Source organism: Pleurodeles waltl, chromosome 9, assembly GCF_031143425.1.
Source record: "Pleurodeles waltl isolate 20211129_DDA chromosome 9, aPleWal1.hap1.20221129, whole genome shotgun sequence".
Taxonomy (NCBI): Eukaryota; Metazoa; Chordata; class Amphibia; order Caudata; family Salamandridae; genus Pleurodeles; species Pleurodeles waltl.
In genome coordinates this window covers 998,327,447-998,350,811 of record NC_090448.1, presented here as the reverse complement: position 1 = coordinate 998,350,811, position 23,365 = coordinate 998,327,447, and the positions used below count along the sequence as shown (strand labels likewise).

At 49.6% G+C, this 23,365-nt stretch overlaps 1 protein-coding gene across 2 annotated transcripts in view; it reads left to right on the top strand.

The window, feature by feature from the left end:
* The first annotated feature begins 13,999 nt into the window (after positions 1-13,999).
* SPINT1 (serine peptidase inhibitor, Kunitz type 1) overlaps positions 14,000-23,365 on the top strand; it is a 203,149-nt gene continuing 193,783 nt past the window's right edge. Inside the window, exon 1 of one of the 2 annotated variants that reach the window (XM_069208561.1) lies at positions 14,000-14,976. In XM_069208561.1, coding sequence (XP_069064662.1) covers positions 14,550-14,976 — 427 coding nt within the window. In that variant the 5' untranslated portion in view covers positions 14,000-14,549. The remainder of the gene's footprint in view (positions 14,977-23,365) is intronic. The other variant, XM_069208562.1, reaches the window with a different exon arrangement.

The following is a 23,365-nucleotide window of genomic DNA, read 5'->3' as shown; positions in this document are numbered from 1 at the left end:
CCAGAGCCACGAAACACCATCACCCATACACCATCCACGTACCTTACAGCATACACCCCAACACATCACCCTACACACCCTCACACACTACACCCATGGCACCACAAAGACACCCCAGGTTCTCAGAGGAGGAGCTAAGGGTCACGGTTGAGGAAATCATCCGGGTAGAGCCACAGCTATTCGGATCACAGGTGCAGCAGACATCCATTGCAAGGAAGATGGAGCTATGGCGGAGGATCGTGGACAGGGTCAACACCGTGGGACAGCACCCAAGAACAAGGGATGACATAAGGAAGAGGTGGAACGACCTTCAGGGGGAAGGTACGTTCTGTGGTAGCAAGACGCCAGATAGCAGTACAGAGGACTGGCAGTGAACCCCCACCTCCTCCCCACAACTAACAACATGGGAGGAGCAAGTCTTGGCAATACTGCATCCTGAGGGTCTTGCAGAAGTAGCAGGAGGACTGGACTCTGGTAAGTCAAATCTTTACTACTTTCACCCCCCCCCCCCCCTACCTGCAAGCCATCACATACCCCCACCCTCACCCTCACTCCCATCACTCCACCACCTCCCACGCACCCCACCATCACAACCCACCCCTCCCGTAACCAAGCCCTGCATGCAACACCAATGCATGGACACCCATCACAGACCTGCATGGACACCTATCACAAAAGCATGCACACTTGAGACAATCACCTAGCCCACCAACTCACAACTCACACAAGCCTAAGCTGCTAGGGCAATAACAGCCATAGAGGGCAACACACCCATGCACAAGATGGCACACGCAGAAACAATAACACTGCATTTACATCCCCACAGGTCCGCCACACAACGTCACCGGAGAGGAGGTGCCAGCAACATCCAGTCCTCCCCCCCAGAAGAGGCACACAGTGATGACAGCAGCTCTGCACGCCTGGATCAGGATGACCAACCTGGCCCATCAGGGACCACCGGGCAGTCGGTTACCCAGACACATTCCCATTCCACCACAGAGCCTCCCCCTCAGGAAACACCAGCACAGCACCCGCCCAGCGGGCCCATACCACTGTCACCAGGACACGTCAGTCAGCAGTGTGTCCACCACTACAGGGACCCCAGGCCACCCCACAAACACAGGACGATCAGGGACCTGGGGTTAGTGGCAGTGGGCACACGGTCCAGGGGACAGAAGCACATGACAACAGGGAAGCTGGGAGGACTGCTGTGCGACAGGGGGAGGACAGGCCCAGGGAACCGACTCTCCACAAGGCACTCACCAACATTGTGGGAGCATACCACCATTCCCAGGAGACGATGGGCCAGATACTGGCCAAGTTGCAGGAGACCCAGCGGCTGCAGGAGGGACAGTACCTGGGGATCAGGGCGGACCTGAGGGACATCCACACCATCCTGGTCACCATTGCAGGGGTGCTGGCAGACATGGCCAACACCATGAGGGAGGCAGTGGCACACCAATGGGCCTCTGACACTAGCCAAAACGATGAACAGCCTTCCACCTCCGCTGATGCGAAGTGGACAGGATGCCCCGCCACAGGAACAACAGGCCATCAGCACTCCTCCCCTGCAGAAGGAGAACCACCCCACAAACAGTCCCTATGATCAAGGCAGAAGCCAGAGAATATTGCCAAGACCCCCGCCAGGAAATAAGACTCTCCTGAATGTCACCCTTGTGTCCCACTCTGTCATTGTGTCCACCTTGAACTGCCATTGCTCCACTTCCTCTGCCCCTTTGGAGTGTGCACCTGTGATACAAATAGACTGGAACCTTACCTGGACTCTCATCCACCACCACCCCAGCCCATTGCAATCCCCCCTCCACTTATTAGCACATAAATATAACACCCTCGTAAAAAATACAAGTATGGAGTCTGTCAATTGATTGAACTATGTATTCGTTTAACAAGCTGTAAACATTGCAATTTAACAGTACAGTAATGTATACATAGGTATTACCTGTAGTTGGCTGCAGTCAACACACCAGGAGCCAGAGTGGGGCACAGATATCTGAAAATAGACATGCCAAAGGGTACAGTAAGTGGCCATGGTAGTGGGAAAATCAGCCTGCCAGTGACATTTTCCAACACAAAACTGTCAATGGAAGGTGAAGTTACAGTGTCTTACCTGTGTGTCACTGGAAGTACTGTTGTATGATTGCTGATCTGTTGTCCTCATCCTCATCCTCTGCCTCCTCTTTGTCACTGTCCACAGGGTACACTGCTGCCACACGCCCATCTCCAGCCTCATCCTCCTGCAGAAAAGGCACCTGGCGACATAAGGCAAGGTTGTGCAAGATACAACATGCCACGATGATCTGGCAGACCTTCTTGGGTGAGTAGCACAGGGAACCACCTGTTAGATGGAGGCACTGAAACCTGGCCTTCAGGAGGCTGAATGTCCTCTCTTTAATCCTTCTTGTTCGCCCATGTGCCTCATTGTAACGTTCCTCTGCCCTTGTCCTGGGATTCCTCACTGGGGTCAGTAGCCATGAGAGGTTGGGGTAACCAGAGTCACCTGCAAATATCAAGGGATACCTGTTAGCCAAACACTAACCCTTAGGGCCAACCCCATACCCATACACCGACAAATACTGGGTGAGAACCATGGGCTTACCTATTAGCCATACCCGGTGCTCTCTGGAGTTGAGCCATCACATAAGGGATGCTGCTATTCCTCTGAATAAAGGCATCATGCACAGAGCCAGGATACTTTGCATTGACATGGGAGATGTACTGGTCCGCCAGGCACCATCTGAACATTCATCGAGTGAAAGCTCTTTCGATTTCTGAACACCTGTTCATTTCTCCGGGGGGGGGGGAACAAAGGCAATATGTGTACCATCAATTGCCCCAATAATGTTGGGTATATGTCTGATTGCCTAGAAGTCAGCTTTCACTGTGGCAAATTCCTCCACTTGGGAGAAAACAATGTAGCTGCGCATGTGTTTTATCAGGGCAGACAACGCTCTTGTTAGCACTGTTGAGAACATTGGCATTCCTGCTGCCAAGCCCACTGTCACTTGGAAAGAGCCTGTTGCCAAGAAATGGAGCACAGATAGCACCTGCACAAGAGGGGTGATCCCAGTGGGGTGCGGATAGCAGATATCAGGTCTGGCTCCAATTGGGCACACAGCTCTTGTATTGTGGCCCTGTCAAGTCTGTAGGTGAGGATAATGTGCCTGTCCTCCATTGTTGCCAAGTCCACCAGGGGTCTGTACACGGGGGGATGTCTCCATCTCCTATTCATCCGCAGCAGTTGCAATCTAGGGGGTAAAACGATGAGCATCTGGTCAGTATTCCACATTTTCAAACTGTACACTGCATTGCATGTTGTGACTGAAGTAGTATGTTGTTGGATAGGCCCAAATGGTGCCTATGTATACTGTGACGCAGTTGGGTGCCATGGCCTGCCCCCCCCCCCTGAAATGGCATCTACCTGTCCTGTGTGGATGGACAGGTGGAAATTAGGTAATGCCGCTGACGTTGTGCGCCGTTGCGGGAGGCGGTCGAGTACCGCCGTGCAACTCCTCACTGGTTGGCCTACAGGTGAACGTGCGCTTTACAAATACACATGTAATGTTATGTTATGGGGCCTATGGGTTGTAGTGGCCAATGGTGATGTATGCCGGCGGTGATGGTACGCACCGCTGCGGACGTGACTGCCATTTTCTACCTGTTCTCTCACTTGCTACCTGACCTTCAACAGGAGAGGACCTACACTGCAAGTGCTGCTGTGACATGTGTCTGGAACCGACTATGGCTCGTGTCACTCGGGAAAGAGCCCCTGCCTTCACCGCTGCGGAGTTGGAGAGACTGGTGGATGGGGTCCTACCCCAGTACCGAATGCTGTCTGGGCCTTCAGACCAACAGGTGAGTACACTGTGAGCAGGATGCATGGGGAATGAATGCATGGAGTGCTGTGTGTGAGGGCCTTGTGTAAGGAGGGGGTGGAAGGGTCCTGGGCAGCGTACTGCATGTATGGTGGGCAATATCTGTGTGTAAGGGGATGTGAGGGATATGGTGGGTCATGAGTGTAAGAGGCCGGACGGTATGGCTGATACCTTTTTCTATTTTTATTTGTCTGCAGGTCAGCGCCCATCAGAAAAAGGGTATATGGCGTGCCATCGCCAAGGAGGTGCAGACCCTGGGGGTCTACGGCAGGCAGAGCACCCACTGTTGCAAACGGTGGGAGGACCTGAGATGCTGGGCACAGAAGACGGCGGAGGCCCAGCTGGGGATGGCCTCCCAACGAGGAAGGGGTGCCCATCGAACCCTGACCCCCCTGATGTTCCGCATACTGGCGGTGGCCTAGCCAGTGCTGGATGGGCGGTTCAGGCCATCACAGCAGCCACAAGGGGATGAGTACAGTTTCCAAATCTGCAAATTGCACGTGGTGGGGTGGTCTCCGGGTGGGGGATATGGGCCTGTGGGTGCCCCTAGGCCAGGCAGGACATTGCATGGTAGGTCCCATGTTGGGCAGGGTTCTGATGTGAAAGTCCTCCAACCAAGCTAGTAGGCCTCCACTACTGGGTAGGGGTCTGTGGGTACACGTATGCTGCTATTGGCCTTAGATATGCCTGTCCTAGGGCTGGTGACTAGCATTGTAACTTGTAGTGCATTGCATAGTGCGTAGGCCTGTTCCCTGTGTGAGTGTGCTGTGTACGCCAACGGTGGTGTTGGTGCAGCCATTGACCAAGTGTATCCTTTGTCTCCCCCCCCTTTTTGTTTTGTCACCCTGTCTTTGTGTGGATTAGCATCATCTGGCGTAGGAACAGAGGCACCAGCGACCGAGGGAGCTACATCCCACATGGCCCAGGAGGCCGAATCCACAGACGGCGAGGGCACCAGTGTGACGGAGGGCGAAGGAAGCACCATGGCGGAGACAGGGGAGGACAGTTCTGACAGTGATACCTCCTCCGATGGAAGCTCCCTGCTGGTGGGTGACACCTCTGTGCCCACCCCAACTACAGGTACACCCACCACCCCCAGTACCAGCACCCCCCTCCCAGCAGCCCCTCAGCGAGTTTCCCGTGCCCGCTCACCCAGGAGGGTGGGCATCTCCTTCGCCCCAGGCACTTCAGGCCCTGCCCCAGATAGCCCTGCTGCCTTGAGTGAGGAGGCTATTGACCTCTAGTGATCCATCTCTGTTGGGCAGTCAACCATAGTGAATGCCGTCCAGGGTCTGGCTGGCCATTTGCAACAAACAAATGCTTTCCTGGAGGGCGTTCACTCTGGCATGGTGGCCCAAGAGAGATCAATCCAGGCTCTGGCCTCCTCCCTGATGGCAGCCATTGTCCCTATCTCTCGCCTCCCCCCTCCAACTTCCTCTACCCACTCCCATTCCCCACAACCCCAACCTATCCAAAGCACACATTCAGACCAGCATGCACCCAAAACAAGACACAGGAGTGGCTCAGGAAAACACAAGCACCACACATCATCCCACAGGAACTCACACAAACACCACCCAGAATCAGACATACCAACATCCACTGTGTCCCCCTCCTCCTCTTCATCCACCACCCTCCCAGTAGCGTATCCACTCACACCTGCATGCACTACGTCCTCATCCACTACCTCCATCACCATCATGCCTATCACTACACACCCCTCACTGGCAGTCACCACCCCCACATCCATGCACACGTCCCCTGTGTCCTCTCCCACTGTGTTGGTGCCCCCTCCTCCCAAAGTACACAAATGCAAGCACTCAGACACCCAACAGCCATCCACCTCACAACAGCATCCAGCCCGTGCACCTTCACCCAAACACAGCAGACTGACACTTCCTACAACCACTCCCAGACCTTCGCCCTCTTCCCGCCCCAGTGTCCCTAACCAGCTTTTCCTCTCCGCCGTTGACCTCTTCCCTACCAATCCCCCCCGTCCTTCACGTCAGGCCAGGGTGGTCAGAACCCAGGCTAGCACCTCAGCCACCCAGTCCACGGCCACAGTAGTGTTGGCAGCTACTGCAGGTGATAGAGGCTCCAGGGAACCAGCCATAACCACTGACAGTGTGACGGCACCAGCTGCCAAAGGGGATGACAAGGAGGCACCACCAGCTGTGAAGGGCAAGGAGGGACCACCAGCTGTGAAGGACAAGGGCAAGGAGGCACCACCTCCTGCCAAGGTGAAGGACAAAGAGGCACCACCAGCTGTGAAGGACAAAGGCAAGGAGGCACCACTGGGTGCCAAGGTGAAGGACAAAGAGGAACCACAAGTTGGGAAGGGCAAGGGCAGGGGGCCTGCCCCTGCATGCAGAAAGGTCAGTAGGCCTGGTGCAGGGACTGAATCCAAGCCCCCACCACCAACCATGGAGGTTCAGCTGTCCAAGGCTGCAAGGGAAGGGGTGGAGCCTCCCCCCACCACAGGCATTCCCGACATCAGCATCACTGCCTGCAGCAGTGCCAGCAGCAACAGCCCGAGTGGGCAGCCGTCCGAGGCTGCAGGTGACGGGCTATAGCCTCCCCCCACTACTGCCAGCAGCCCCAGTGGGCAGCCGTCCGTGGCTGCAGTGGACGGGCAGGAGCCTCCACCCACCACTGCCAGCACCGCCAGCAGCCTCAGTGGGCAGCCGTCCGAGGTTGCAGGGGACGGGCAGGAGCCTCCCCCCACCACTGGCATCCCCAACACCAGCCCCACCACTGAGCAGCTGTCACCGCCAGCGGGCAGTGTGTAGTCCTGCCTCCATGGACTGTAGTGCGTCCTGGCCCATGCAAATCCTGTGGGTGTAAGACCCAGGTGAGAGACTGTGACCTTGCACTGCCCATGTGCTGCATCACAGGGCACAAAGCCCCCTCCAGAACCAGTTGAAGAAGGCATCTACTCACCCCCTCCTTGCTAGTCTGAAGCACACTGGGCACACAGCCCCCTCCAGAAACAGTGGAAGAAGGCATCCACTCACCCCCTCCTTGCCAGGATAAAGCACACTGGCCACAAAGCCCCCTCCAGAACCAGTGGAAGAAGGCATCCACTCACCCGCTCCTTGCCAGGATGAAGCACACCAGGCACAAATCCCCCGAATTATCACCGACTGCCAGGGTTGTAATGAGGGCCATAATGTCTTTGCGAAGAATTGTCTGATTGTCAGTTTGAAAGCTTTACAGATCAAGTGGTTTGTGATCCATGCTTATGTCACTACCTTGATAAGGGTATGTAACAGAAGTTGTTGTCTATGAGGAACTCAACCATGGAAGAAGACATTTATACTGCCAAAATAATTTAAACTTTGTAAGTCTCATCTAAAGAAATGGATGATAAAGATAGTGAATATGATGGTGGTGCACGCAAAGCATACAAAACTCATAAGGAACACCCAAGGGGAAACAAAAGCTTCTTCAAGCAGACCATGGTATGCTTTAGATTTTTTTACTAATACCCCACTGGTTCTGGAGGGGGGCAACATGCCCTGTGCTTGGTCCTGGGGAGTGCAAGGCCACAGTCTCTCGAGTGGGTGAATACCCCACTGGGTCTGGTGGGGGCAGGCCGCACAGCAGCTCATGGAGGCTGGACTACATGGCGTCCGCCGACAGTGACGGCTGCACTCTGATGGTGGTTGTGAGAGGCTCCTGCTCAGCCCCTGCACCCTCCAATGGCTGCAATGTAGTGGTGGTTGTGGGAGGCTCCTGCTCAGCCCCTGCATACTCTGATGGCTGCACTGTGGTGGTGGTTGTGGGAGGCTCCTGCTCAGCCCCTGCATACTCTGATGGCTGCACTGTGGTGGTGGTTGTGGGAGGCTCCTGCTCAGCCTCTGCACCCTCTGATGGCTGCACTGTGATGGTGGTTGTGTGAGGCTCCTGCTCAGCCCCTGCACCCTTCGATGGCTACACTGTGGTGGTACCTGTGGGAGGCTCCTGCTCAGCCCCTGCACCCTCCGATGGCTGCACTTTGAAGGTGGTTGTGGGAGGCTCCTGCTCAGCCTCTGTACCCTCTGATGGCTGCACAACCATGGCTGGCGGTAGGGGCTCAGGGCCAGCTGCTGGTGCAGGCTCCTTCCCCTTCTTTGTGGCTGGTGCAGGCTCCTTCCCCTTCAGTATTTGTGGCCTGGAATCCTTTCCACCATGAGTAGGTGCTGCTAACACTAGACCCATGGACTGTTTGGCTGAGGTGCTTGGCTGGGTCCTTGGTACCCTGGCTATATGTGCAGAACGTGGAGGGGGTGAGGAGGGGGAAGAGGTCAATCTGGGAAAGGAAAAGCTTTTTAGGGACATTGGGGCTGGAAGAGGGAGAAGTATTGGGAGTGGAGGATGAGGGAGTGGTTGTTGGAGGTGTTTTTCTGCTGGATTTGGGTGCAGGTGCATGGGATGTATGCTGTTGCGAGGTAGATGGCTGTTGGGTGTCTGAGTGCTTGCGTCTGTGTACTTTAAGAGGGGGGACAGACACGGTATGAGAGAACACAGGAGACGTGTGCATGGGTGTTGTGGAGGTGTCTGCCAGTGAGGTGTGTGTTCTGCTTGGTGTGGTGATGATGCTGGTAACGGATGATGATGTATTGCATGCAAGTGTGAGTGTGGATGTAACTGGGTGGGAGGTAGAGGAGGAGGAGGGGGATACTGTGAAAATAGTGGATGTAGTTGTGTCTGCAACTGGATGGTGTTTGTGTGAGTGCCTGTGGGATGAAGTGTGGTGCTTGTGTTTGCCCGTGACACTCTTGTGTGCATGCTCGTCTGGCTGTGTGCTTGGGATGAATTGGGGTTGAGGAGAAAGGGACTGGGAAGTGGAAGTTGGAGGGGGGACGGTTGAAACAGGAACTAAGGCTGCCATCAGAGAGGAGGCCAGAGCCTGGATCGATCTCTGTTGGGCCGCCAATCGACCGTGAATGCCCTCCAGGAATGCATTAGATTGCTGCATCTGGGCTGCCAGCCCCTGGATGGCATTCACAATGGTTGTCTGCCCTACAGAGATGGATCTCAGGAGGTCAATAGCCTCCTCACTCAAGGCAGCAGGGCTCACTGAGGCAGGGCCTGAGGTGCCTGGGGCGAAGGAGATGCCCACCCTCCTGGGTGAGCGGGACCGGGCAACTCGCTGAGGGGCTGCTGGGAGGGCAGTGCTGGTATGGGGTGGCAGCTTTACCTGAAGCTGGGGTGGTCACAGGGGTGTCTGCCACCACCAGGGAGCTCCCATCGGAGGAGGTATCAGAGTCTGTATTGTCCCCTCAAGTGTCTGCTGTGGTGCTCCCCTCACCCACTGTCCCACTGGTGCCCTCAGCGTCAGTGGACTCCAGGGTCCTGTGGAATGCAGGTCCCTCTATTGCTGGTGCCTCTGCTCCTCTGCCAGATGATGCTAATGCACATAAGGACAGGATGACAAAACAAGAAAAGGGGGAGAGAGACAAAAGATACACTGGGTCAATGCTGCACCAACACCACCGTTGGTGTACACAGCACCCTCACACACAGGATACAGGCCTACGCACTATGCATTGCACTACCAGTGATACTGCTCGCCACCAAGGCATGAGGAGGAGCACACACCGCGAACTGCAGCACACCTGGGACCCACGCAGCCCTGACCAGTAGTGGATGCTAACAAGCTAGGTAGGCAGTATTTCCCCTTCAGACCCTTAGCCACCAGAGGACCTACGCTGCTATCTGGACTGGCCTAGGGGCACCCACTGACACACATCCACCACCCGGATACCACCCCCCACAGCCGTGAGATTCAATGATGGCCATTGTACTCACCCTCTTCTGGCTGCTGTGATGCCCTCAAGTGCCCATCCCCCTCAGGATAGGCCACCGCCAGTATGCAGGCCATCAGGGGGGTCAGGGTCCGACGGGCACCCCTTCCTCGTTATATAATTGGTGCGATTGATGGTACACATATTGCTTTTCTGCCCCCGCCTGCCAGAATGAACAGTTTTTCAGGAATCGTAGGAGTTACCACTCGATGAATGTGCAGATGGTGTGCTTGGCGGACCAGTACATCCCCCACATCAATGCTAAGTATCCTGGGTCGGTGCATGACGCCTTTGTCCTGAGGAATAGCAGCATCCCACATGTGATGTCCCAACTATAGAGGCACAGGGTGTGGCTAATAGGTGAGCCCTGGTTCCCACCCAGTATATGTTGGTGTATGCCTATGGTGTTGGCCATATAGGATAGTGTGTGGCTAAATGTCGTCCCTCAATATTTGCAGGTGACTCTGGTTACCCCAACCTATCATGGCTGCTGTCCCCTGTGAGGATTGCCAGGACAAGGGCAGAAGAACGTCATAATGAGGCACATGGGCGAACCAGAAGGATCATTGAAAGGACCTTTGGCCTCCTGAAGGCCAGGTTCCGGTGCCTCCATCTGACAGGTGGATCCCTCTCCTACTCACCCAAGAAGGTCTGCCAGATAATCGTGGCATGATGTATGTTGCACAACCTGGCCCTCAGACACCATGTACCTTTTCTGCAGGAGGAGGAGACTGGAGATGCCCCTGTGGCAGCAGTGGACCCTGTGGACAGTGAGGATAAGAAGGCTGAGGATGAGGATGTGGACAACAGAACATCTGTGATCCGCCAGTACTTCCAATGCAACTTTACATTTCAGTGACTCTGGTTGTATTCTGTGGCATTGCATGCTGGTATTTATGTCTATGCCCACTTACTGTTACCTCTGGCTCTTCATTTTGCAGATGTTGGTGATTTGACAAATACTCCTGGTGTGATCACAACAGCCAGCTACAGGTCACTGATTCTATGCTCTTTCTATGTACAGTTTATTTGCAATGGTTGAACCTGTTTCAATCAGTGCATATTTGAAATACATGACATACTCAAAATCGATTTATATCAAAGGGTGTTTATTGTAGTACTAATATATATAGGGGAAAGTGCAATGGGATGGGGTGATGATGGAGGAATGCCCAGGGTATTGTCTGCAGTCTGTTCGTAGCACGGGTGCATTGTCCAAGGGGACATAGGAAGGGGAGCAATGGCAGTTCAAGGTGGACAGGGTGACTGAGTGGGACACAATGGTCAACCAGGAGAGTCTCATTTCTTGGCAGAGGTCTTGGCAAGTGTCTCTGGCTTCTGTCTGGATCGCAGGGGACGTCTGTGGGGTGGTTCACCTTCTGCGGGGGAGGGGTGCTGGTGGCCTGTAGGTCCTGTGGCGAGGCCTCCTGGCCACTAGCAGCAGCGGACGTGGAAGGTTGTTCAGATGACTGGCTAGTGGCAGGGGTCCGCTGGTGTGACACTGCACCCCTCATAATGTTAGCCAGTCTGCCAGCACCCCTGCTATGAAGATCAGGATGTTGTTGATGGCCTGCAAGTCCTCTGTGATCCCCTGATACTGTCCCTCTTGCAAACGCCTGTTCTCCTGCACGTTGTCTAGGATCTGGCCCATTGTGTCCTGGGAATGTTGATAGGCTCCCAGGATCTCAGAGAGGGCCTCCTGTAGAGTTGGTTCCCTGCTCCTGTTCTCCCCCTGGCGCACAGCAATCCTCCCAGTTTTCCTGTTGGACTGTGCTCTGTCCCCTGAACTGTGTGCCCACTGCCACTGACCTCAGGTCCCTGATTGTCTTCGGGGCAAGTTGTGGCCTAGGGCCCCTGTAGAGGTGGGTACACTGCTGATTAACGTGTCCTGGGGACAGAGGTTTGGGTATGCTGGGTGGGTGCTATGATGTTGTTTCCTGATGGGGAGGCTCTGTGGTCGTCTGTGACTGGGCTTGGGTAACCGGCTGTCCAGTGGTCCCTGATGGGCCAGGTAGATCGTCCAGATCCTGAAGACCAGGGTTACTGTCATCACTGTGGGCCTCTTCTGTTGGGAGACTGGATATGCTGGCACCTCCTCTCAAGTGACATTTGCTGGGGTACCTGTGGGGATGTAAATGATGTATTATGCTTCATGTGTATGACATATTGTACACCCTTGGCTTCCCCTCTATGGTTGGTGTTGCCCTGCCAGCATTTACTTGTGTATGTTGGTGTATGGTGGGATTGTTAGTTTCCCTATGCTGTACATGCTTTAGTGATGAGTGTCCATGCAGGGCTGTGAGAGGTGTCCATGCATTGGTACAGCATGCAAGGCTTGGCATTGGGATTAGTGAGATGTGATGGTAGAGGGTGTGGGATGGAGAGGAGTGATGGGAGTGAGGGTGAGGATATGTGATGGCATGAAGGTAGAGAGGGTGATAATTGTTGAAAGTTGACTTACCAGAGTCCAGTCCTCCTCCGACTCCGGCCAGGCCCTCAGGATGCAGTATTGGCAAGACTTGCTCCTCCCATGCTGTGAGTTGTGGGGGAGGAGGTGGGGGTCCACTGCCAGTCCTCTGTATAGCGAGCTGGTGTCTTGCTGCTATGGAACGTACCTTCCCACGTAGGTTGTTCCACTTCTTCCTGGTGTTGTCCCTTGTTCTTGGGTACTGTCCCACAACGTTCACTCATCCATGTATCCTTTCACTAATCTATTTACACTCCCACCCATCCATCCACTCACTCATCCTTCCATGTTTCCCCTTTTACTCATCCATCCATCCACTTACTCATCCATCCAAGCTTTCACTCATCTGTCCATCCATTCACCCTCTTTCAATCAACCATTCATTCTTTCACTCATCCTTCCACCCACCCGTTCAGCCATCCAACCATCCTCCCCTTCACTCATACATTCATTCTTTCATGCATCCATTCACTCTTTATCTATCCTTCCATCCACACTCCCTTTCACTCATCTATCCATTCTTTCTCTCATCCATCCATCCTTTCCCTCACCGTCCAACCTTTTTCTCATCCATCTACCCATTCACTCTATCTATCCACTCTTTCATTCCATCCATCCTTTCACTCATCTCAACCACCCTTCCTTTAACTCACTCATCTATCCATCCATCCTTTCTCTCATCACCTATCCACCCTTTCAATCGTCCATCCTTTTTCATTCATCTATCCATTATTTCACTCATCCATCCTTTCACTCACCCATCCTCCCTTTCACTCACACCCATCCATCCATTGTTTCACTCACTCACCTTTGTCTACCATGTTGCAGACAGGAGGGGAATCACCAAGAGGTTGAGCCTGCTGTAGCTGCTAAAGTTAGGGTTTCATGATGCCCCAGCATTCATCCTTTTACTCATCCATCCTTTTACTTATCCATCCATCGTTTTGCTCATCCATCTATCCACCCTTTCACTTCACCCATCATCCACACTTTCACTCTTGCACCCATACTTTCACTCACACCTACGTACATATTCTGTCATCATCAATTCACCCTTTCACTCATCCATCCACCACCCTTTTATCCATCCATCCTCCCTTTCATTCATCTATTCTTTCACTTATCTATCCACCCTCTTTCCCTCATCCATCCATTTTTTCACTCACCCATCCGTCCATTGATCCTTTCACTCATTCATTCATCCAGCTACCCACCCACCTTTCACTCATCCAGTAGTCCACACTTTTAGTCACACACCCATCCACTTTCACTCACGTTATTCATGAGCCTTTGTCTGCGAGATGAAGACCGAAGAGGCCCATCAAGAACTCCAGCCCTGTGTAGCTGCTACAGCAGGGGGGTGGTTCCGGATTCCCCTGAGTACAATATTAATGTTTTGAGACTGGATTTTGGTTACAAACATTAATACACATCATAAGGAATTGGTATTTGTATGTTACACCTCGAACATGCAATACTGATTTGGTATGGTTGCTTGAACTCATTTAATTTGTAAATTACGGTTTCTTAAACTCATTCAGAAAACCTTTTCAGAATCCTTAAATGGGTTTACTAAATGTAAAAGCTTTTAAAAGGCGCTTAGCCAACCCAAAGCCTCCCATGTACCAGGTGAGAGAGTTTGTGAAAGCTCATAACTCTTTCTACACGAGGCGTCAAGTAACCAAGCTCCTGGGTCGGACAGTGACTCTGTTTAGCGCCAAACCAGTAGAGCTGCTACGAAAATGTGGCAGGATGTAAGCATTTCGCTTTGTTGACTGTGGTCCACCGTGCTTCCTCTAAAATGCGGCCGATCTTCTCCTTTTTGAGTTCCTTCGGCGAGGACGAGCGTCACTTGCACCCAGACCAAGGCTCCGCCAGCCACCCCTGCCCCATGACACATGATTCACGCCTGCGTGCAGTCTTGAGGTGCCTGCCTCCTGCAAGGAGTTGGGTTTCACTTCCTGCCCCGGTCCCGTTGCGGAGACACCTGAGGGGAGGGGCCACAGGTGATCACAGAGCGCAGGGCAAGGAAACACCCCGCTGCGACCAGACGCAGTTTCGTCCGAAACCTTCCAGGTGGGATCCTGAGGAAATCCTCCGGCGCTTTCCGGTCGCGGAGAGACTCACGGAGCACCTCGCGGGGGGAACCCGGTGGATACAAAGAGGAAAAACATCGAAACAAAAAGCCAGACCGGGCTCCGCTGACCGCCCCGGGGTGAGCCGGTCAAGTGACTGAGAAGGCGCTCCTCTGCCCCCGCTGACCGAGTCTACTCATATATTTGGGTCCGCGAGCATCCTCCAGTCGGGACCGGAGGAGTTTCCTTGTTCGCGGGGACCGGCCCTTCCAAAGGCGCCTTATATCTGCGACAGCTTCCTTTTTTGACTGTGCCCACGGAAGCCATGGTGCCCCCGGGCCGGAGGAGCGCCGTGCCCCTCATCCTAGCAGCGCTGTCCTTCGTCCTCGCCCCGGCGCGCGCGCAGGAGTCCTTCGGGGAAACCTGTCTCAACAAGTTCACCAAGGGCATCACCGGCTTCGCGCTGGACCTGGACGACTCCGTCATGAACGGGACCACCTACCTGTCGTCCTACCCCGCCCTGCGCCGGGGCAGAGACTGCGTCAGGGAGTGCTGCAAGACCCCCGGCTGCAACCTGGCCCTGGTGCAGCAGGAGGCCGAGGGCGACGAGGACGTCATCCGGGCCTGTTTCCTCATCAACTGCCTCTATGAAGAGGCTTTTGTTTGTAAATTCGCGAGGAAAGAGGGCTATCTCAACTACGTAGAGAAGGAAGTGTATGATTCATATGTGGCCGAAAGAGAGACCGTGGAAGGTGAGACTAAAGGGTGTCCTTGTTTGCACAGGTGTTTCCTCTGTATTGTTGTAGAAGATTATACAGCTCTTCATGGCCGGATGTGTAAGTGTTGCATGAAGCCCAGAGGCGTGCCTTGTGCCCAGGGCCACAGGAATTATGCGGCAGGGTTGACTGACTCAGGCGTCAGGGTGACTAAATTAATGTGGCAAAAGAACCCAAATAATATTGCATATTTTGTATTAGAGTTGTTAGTTTATTTGGCAGTTGTATACGTTAACATTATTTAGGCATTTTTTTCATATCATTAGTACCTCTTTGACACCCAAATACAGAAATAGGAAACAGAAACGTGACCTTTGTAAAGGGCTTTCCACTGTGCGGCAACGTGTGTTGAGTCGTTTTAATAATGTTTGTTTGATCCATGTGAGCTAAACACGTTTTTTTTTTTTTTGGGTCGACATTTACAGATTATGCAACAAATAATGGATTATGTGGCAAATGCATCTAATCAATAGATTTGCAGAAATGCTGCACCCGAAAAATTGCATATGTCCACTGGCCCAGCTTACACCTGTTGTGGCAAACTGATAGCTGTGCATAATCATGAGATGGTGCAAGGACAGAATTAGTTACACATGCGGGTGCTTACCATTTAGTTATATTTTTGGAGAGGGCTCTATCCATGCGGTCGTGTAAATGGAATGAGCCGTTTTTTTAGCACTCTACAGAATTGTAGGTGATTGTCTAGTCGTATTCTTGCACAAATTGGGTTCCAGGTTTAGTCATCTGAACAGAGAAAGAGCTTCTGCCAGAGGAGAGGGATTAATGAGGGGAGAGAGGCATGGTCAGGAGTGAGGCCACTGGAGAACACCGTGAGCTCATTTGGCAATAGCTCCAAAGGTTATGTTGAATTAAGAGTGGTTTGTTGTAGTGGGTTGATCGATGTGCTATGCACAGTGGTTTAATTGGGGTGTGGTTGGCCCTGGCCCCCAGTACAAGTCTATGAGGGCTGGGGAGGTGTTAGTTCAGGTAGGTAGGTTGAGGAGTTATCTGTAAATTGCACTTTGGAGACTAACTTGTAAATATTCCAAGAAATATTGTAGGCATAGGCAAGGTGGGACAGAACTAAAACAGTAGTGGCTTTTAGAGGGACATGTAAGTAAATGATAATTCCACACAGGCATTCAAAGTCTGAAATGTACAAATAAATGCATCAGAAGGGAGAATTTGAAATCCTTAATTGCGCCTAGATTTTTGAACTTGCTCTGAGGTGATTGGTCTGTTTCCAACATGGGAACATGGGAGTGTTTTCAAACGATTACCTTGAGGTGGGTAACTGTTTATCCAGTTGGAGGTGTTGTGTGGTGGCCTCAGAGTTGAGATCTGGTAGGTTTTCAAGCTTAAGTATGGTTTAATTGCTTTCTGCATAGTTGTAGTGGTTAGGGGTGAAGGAAATGACTAGTTTGGGTAGAGGTCCAAGATGAATCTTTTTCAGAGGGGGGGTCATTTTACAAAACCGGAGGGACACAGGATGTGGAGTTTCTTGGTATCAAGAAGGAAGGGAGTAATATGAGGAGGGCTCTACTCCGGAGCACTTGTTTGAACTCCAGTGTTAACTAATTCCAGTAGCAATGTAGGGTGATGCACAGTTTTGAAGACAGGAGAGGCCTAGCAGCAGGACAGCCGCAACTCCATTTGAGTCAACAATAGTTTTGAGATCAGGCTATGTAGGGAGCAATAATGTCTGCGTGTCACAGCAAAGACAGGAATCCAGTTTGCTAGTTTGAGAGTGGGTTATTCTCTTCTGTGAATGACAATAGTTGACTAAAGTTGGAGGTTGCATTGAGTTTGCCTAAGGCCGAGACATTGCATATTGGCTGATAGAACTATTAGTTCCTTGTTATTTTTAAAAATTGGTTTCATATACGAGGTTTGGAGTTCACTTAGGAATATTTCTGACACAAAAGAACGTGTGATCGCAGATCAAAGGAGGGAGTGGCTGTGGTTGTTGGGTGGTTTGGTTTTCATTTCAAGGTAGGCTTCCTGGTGTTTGGCTTTGGAGATGTCACGAGTCGAACAGTTCTTGAGAGAGTAACTTTGAAGTCCGTACATTACAAGTTCTATATTTCAGAAATAATTTTGTTAAATTTGTTTAATTGGTAGGTAGTTGGCTTCTCTTTTCTGGCATCAGTAATGCTCAGCACCTAGAGAATCTAGGGTATCAGGTGTTACGTAAATGTAGTTAGTAGCAGTGGCCTTTTTGATAATGGTTTTATAGATTTTAGACAGTTGTTGTAATTACTGGAAGTTGTCATTTTCAGTTATTTAAAGGTGACCATAAAGTATTTCTAGTTTATTATGTTTTAGGTTGGATGCTTACCAGCCAGCTTTCCACTGCCATTGAGTAGTTGAGGTCTTGACAGGGATTGACTTGTTAAAGATGGATGTCAGCTCGAGCTGAAACTTCTGAACAGTTCTCATTTGGCTAGTAAATAAAAAAGTGAATAGTTGAGTGCTGATGATGACGTTTATTCCAAAGCCTCACCCATGTTGTTTGAGTGTATGGTGATGTCTAGCGATGACACGTGGAGACATTGAACTGAATCATATGATAGTCAGTCCAAGTGACTGGATGGTTTCCAATATCTTTGATATTGTTCAGAGAGGCACACATTGTGCCATGCCTATAACTCGCAGTATGATAGGGCTAGTGATCAGTTGATGGAAGATGGTTACTCAGAGTTTGACATTAGGGATCTAGTCTGGTACAGTTCAAGGTTATGAAACGTGGTATTGTCGTCTTCCAGTTTTCTAGCAGGTTGTGATGTTTTAGGGCGATCTCCGATGTAAACTCCAGTTAGGGCTCAGCAAATTTATCTGACAGTAAGAGAAAGTAGAAAAAGCTGCAGCCAGGGCACTTCCTCTTCTTCCTAAGCAACATGTACAGGACCAGCTAACGCAAGAAGTAGAAACAATAGCCCAAGAAAACTGTGGTATTTCGTTGGGGAGTGTTCTCCTTAGGGTGAGTGAGTCCTTTTTGTTTTTTAAGAAAAACCGTCTCCTAAGAAATAGTTTTTTGTTCTTTTGTTTTTATTTCTTGCATTCCCCAGTCACTCTTTGTATATGTTACTCAGGGAAAACAGTCATTTGAACATAGAACTCAGAGACCCCCAGAAAGCCCTCTCTCCAACATCTGCTACACGCAGACAGACAAACTCATTTGTTGGAAGAAGTTTATTTTTAACTTTTTACCGGTTAATTTCATAACACACGATTAGCAATAAATCACTTCAAAGAAACTTCAAAACATATTTGCAAGATAACAACCATATTCATAAGATTTATTCAATAACCATAAATCAATGTGACAGGATACCTTCCTTGGACCACACAGGTGAATCGAACCTCACCTGTATGCCTAGGGGGGGCGGCTCCCCCAACTTCACCGTTCTTTGTCCTCACGCTCAGGGTTCCGCCCCCTCGCCGAACACCAATCTGCCAAGGGGTGTAATGGGGCGGCCAGGATCGGGAGCCCCATGGCCATGCTAGCGATCTGGGCTCCCTACCCCCTAATCTGTTGTGTACATCCGCAGGTTGGTTCAGGACTTCAGGATCCTACCTCTGGTGCTATCCCGGGGCCCCAGCCTTGGGGACCCCTCTGTTGGTTCTGATTATTTTAGTACTTCTTCTCCAACCATAAAACAAGGGAGAGGGTGGGTGGGACAACGCCGTATCTGAACGATCCCTGCCACCGTGCCAACAACAAGGCTGAGCCTTTCTGAGGGGGCGCTTACGTAGTTCCCAACCCCCCCATCTGGAGCGCAGCGGCTGGAACCGGATCGATGGACGCTGCCTCCACGTTTTCCCCTACCTAACTTCAGCCCCCACGCCTCACGAGGTGTGAGGGCGGAAGTTCCTGGCCTGCCCGACACACAACTAGTGTGGAGAGTTCAGGCCACGGCGGCCCGATTCCTAAGGGGCCGCGCTCCTCTTCTCCCCCTCCCCCCCCATATTGGGGGGGGGGGAGGCGGCTTTCCATACTCTGTACACTAGGACGTGAAATTTGGAGATGAAGAGCATTGAACTAGAAGGTATTTGTCGACACAGGCAGTGATGTGTTGGTGCATTTCCTAAAGAGAGTTTTTTTGTTGGCAGTGGCACAGAACTTCTTACTGGGACTATTTTCCAGGTATACCTTGTAACCTGAAGGTATTGCTTCATTTAGGATGGATGCTACATCCTAGTCAGATTTCTCTAATGAACAGGTTGCTGATAGTTTATTATCAATTTATAGGTGTTCAAACTGTTCTTGTTAATTGATCTTGCTTTAAGAAGGAAATCCAAGTCGCTTAGATGATAAAGGCAGGTGGGTGTGAGTAGAAGCTGAGGTAGGAGGTTCCAGGAGACGCAAAGAAGTAAAGACAGGGTCAATGTCGGGCCCACTGTGATTCTGAGGGTATGATAGCTGAAGGATCTAGGAGCTGTAAACTAAGGGACAGGAAAGGGAGCAGTAGGATAGGACTGGGGTGGTTGGGTTCCATCGAATTGGTACCCAATCACGTCTTACTGTTAGTGTCAGGAAATATAAGTACAGATGTACGTGTGAGCGATGGCGCCAATTAGGTATGATAGGAGAAAGAGGATGTACAAGTAAGAATTAAATTAATCTGAGAGGTACTTAAATGAGGAGGATGAGAAAGTGAGGGGAGGAGGCACTGAGAAATTATAGGGTAAGGCTACCTGAGTGAAGTAAGAAGTGGGAGTTAAATGGTGAGAAAATGGAGGGGAAGGTTGTGTGGGGAGATGATGGGGGCGAAGAACGAATGCAGCTTGAGAATCAAGAAGTGGGGTATTGGTGAAGGACAAGCAATAAGGATTGGTGAAGATAAGAGATATCTTTGGAAGTGAGAGGGATGAAGTTAGAGGTACAGAACCAGAGAAATTTAGTTTGGCAGTCTCTCATTAGAACGTCAAGGTAAGTGTGAAAGATGAGATTTTTGTTGATGCCGTAATCCAGAATCAATCTATTTTATCTCAAGAATTCTATGTTGAAAGCTGTAAGAGTTCCGAACATTTAGTTCGGACATGTATAACAAGGGTAGGGGATTACACTCACTGAGGACAGCCATTTTCTTCTTAGGAATGTGGCATTGACATTCGATTGTCAGATCTTAATTAAGAATCAAGTCCAATGGAGACCCGAATACTTGCATATGAATGTAATGTTAACTCTGGAACAACAAAAGTTGTGTTTCTACCTATTTAAAAACAAGTGCATCGTGTTACAAGTATGGGACGCTTATACACCCAAAACAATTAAATGTATTCACTTGTTATAGCTCATAATACATATGATTAGCCATTTCCTAGGTGCTTACACTTTGGCAACTAAATCAGTGAGTCATCAGCCAATGGACTAATCTCCTTGGGGACACACAGTAAGATCAAGAAGGAAACCTAAGATAAGAAGCAAGATCCTTAATAGTCACCACTGAGCATTTAAGTCAAACCCTTTATTGTCCGTACAATTTTGACATTTGTAAACTTACTTGGGAACCTCCTGATTTCCAGCCATCCTAAAATGTTCAGTTGATAGGTGGTTGTAGTCTTAGCCAACTGACAGACTGGTTTATAACTCAGACTTGAACCTATTGTACAAAATGGGCAGTTCATTCACACAACATGACATTTTACAAAAATATAGCTTTCAGTCAATGCCTTAGTTTACAGTGCTGAAAGGAAGAGCATATTGCTAAAATATAGTAAACAAACAATAACACATTTATGACAGAACATAAAGCCCATTGACTGAGAAGCTCACCGCACATTCTTGTGGTGAGATTCAAGTTGAAACAGTCAGATGTGGTATATTTGGTTTGCTATGGAGCCTTATTGGACCCAATACAAGGGTGGGGTTTTGTTCGCATGATAAATTGTTTTTTGTTCTGGAAGGGCCATGATGGATTTTGTGCGTCAGATTGCTGATGGTATGTAGAAGGGCAAGAGCCTTCAAACTCTTGCCTTGTTGGTCCAGTTATGGCACATCATCTGTGTGTTTCTTGTCAGTGAGCATAGCAACAAGCATGTCATTGTTCAGCATTGATGGAGGAAGGGCCTTCTTTGTTTAAATGACCGGTGCCTCTAGTGAATCACGAACCTCCCCATGTAAAAGTAATAATAAATGCCAAGTGGCATTGCTCACTGGTGCATATTATAATTATGGCAAATAGATTGTTGAAATTTCTTAAAGCACGCTCACGCTTGAGCTAATAACCTTTTAACACTTATTAAAGGTCCTGTGTGGCACTGATTTTGAGAATCGGAGCAGCGCAATGTTGTGTTACATTATTTTCCCCTTCCTAAAAATGAATGTCTTGTATGGCGTTTAACTCAAATCTTTGGTTTGTTTGTTAGTTTTGAAAGGTTTGGAAATTGTGGATCAGTCTGTTCCATTCTAGCACGTTTTGTTTAGATGTCTTGGAGGGTTGGTTATAACCGTGATATTTCTGCCTTGTAAATGAACAATTAGGATCAGTGTATCTAAGTTTGTAGGTATTCAGAACTATCTTAAGAACAGATGCCTTCTATTACGATTAGTTCATTCTGTAGCTGTTCAGTTTCCATAATTGTGTCCTGTTTCTAAAAAATATTTTTATTTTATGGCAGTACTTCTAAATAAAAGGGGCGCAATCTGAACTGTAAATCACCTATAACCTATTGTTTATTTCTGATCACCATAAACATCAAAGTCTAAAGTTTCACTATTCACTAGAGGGACAGGGTTATGTATATGTGCATGGCTTTTGATTTTGTTTCTTCTACATCTACTATGTCATGATTGCAGTTAGAATTTTCATTTTTAGGTCTCTCCAGCAGACAGCTACAAACTCTGTTGTCGAAAGACTCATTGTGTACAACACCAATACTTAGTCAGCCCATTGCTCGTGATTGGCTCATATGCTTCTTATTCTACAGCTTTACTTTTTTTTCTTCTTGTATTTGTTCCTCTCCTGGAGCGTAGCTTGTTTACCATTCTATTGATCAAATGGATTGTATTCCTCCACTGTTTGCATCCTTGAGAATACTTTTTATTTTGTTTTAGCACTCCGCTGAAAGGGATGTGTTCTCATGCTCCATTTCCATCTTTCCAGTGTGCTGTTTTCTCCTTTACAGATCTCTAGGGAGAAATGGGTGACCATTGCTTCTCTAGAGGAGGGTGCTAATGTTTGTGGGCTCTCGTGCTTGTGGTGGGCTGGTGGAGGGAGCAGGAGCAAGAAAGTTATATTAGACATATTGTCGAAATTATTGTGTTGGTACACACTGGATCTTTATGGTTACCTGTGTAGTGTTGACATGAGAGGAGGAGTCTGTCTTCAAGTTCCGCTCTGTTCTGACGTAGAAGACATAGGGCTGGGATTGTGTTAACATTCAAATAGAGAGTTCAGCCATGACTCCTCCTTCCTCTTTCAATGCATACGACAGCCGGCAGGTGAAGGACTTCCCACCCCCATCTTCATCTGCCTCTTTCCAATTCTCTGGAAAGGTCTAAGGTCCGTGCCCATCTGTTCAGAAATTCCACATTCGTTGTCTCAAAAAGACTGACAGATATGTTGCTACATTCATAGCTCTGGGCAGTTCCGGACATCATCATCAAAAACTGAGCTTTGAATGAACATGAGTCATTAGTAGGGTTGTCCGTTGGAATGTGTATCCTAATGACTGTCCAAAGGCTGCCTGGTGTTACTTCCTGTGATTCATTTGATAAAAGTATGTTTCAGTCCTGCAAAAATCCTCTCTTCTTGGTCACCCATGATCACGATTGGTCTATGTAAGCATAGGTGTGGGAGTAGGGATGCAGCGAGTGCTCCTGTACCCCCAAACTAAACCATGCTGGATTAGACGGTGAATGAGCAGTAAACATGCCTTTAAACTTTGTTTTTATCTTGTCACATTTGCTGTATCCAAAGACATGTCAAATATCAGACTTTGTCTTCTGACAAATTGCTGCTTGTTCTTTCAAAATGGAAACTGGCGGTTACTTTTCTTTATTTGACTGCAAAAGTGAGAGGATTTTGTAAAGTGAACCATCTGACAATATTGCTGGTGTGAAAGGAAAGGCTAAAGGATGTCATTTGTTTCTATCATCACACAACACAATTTAAATACCTATAAACGAACCATATAAATATTCAAAAAATATATCAGCTGTTCAAAAAGCACAAAAGAGGTGCTTCTTTGTAATTCTGAAATGTGATGAAAGCAAAGCTTTTACTAGGATTAAAACAAATTAAGACACTTTACTTAGTGATATACAAAAGACAAATATTAACTGATACCCAATTTCTGCACATTATCATTTATACAGTAAAACTATGTGCAAGATTAGTGCCCATCACACTAGAGGATG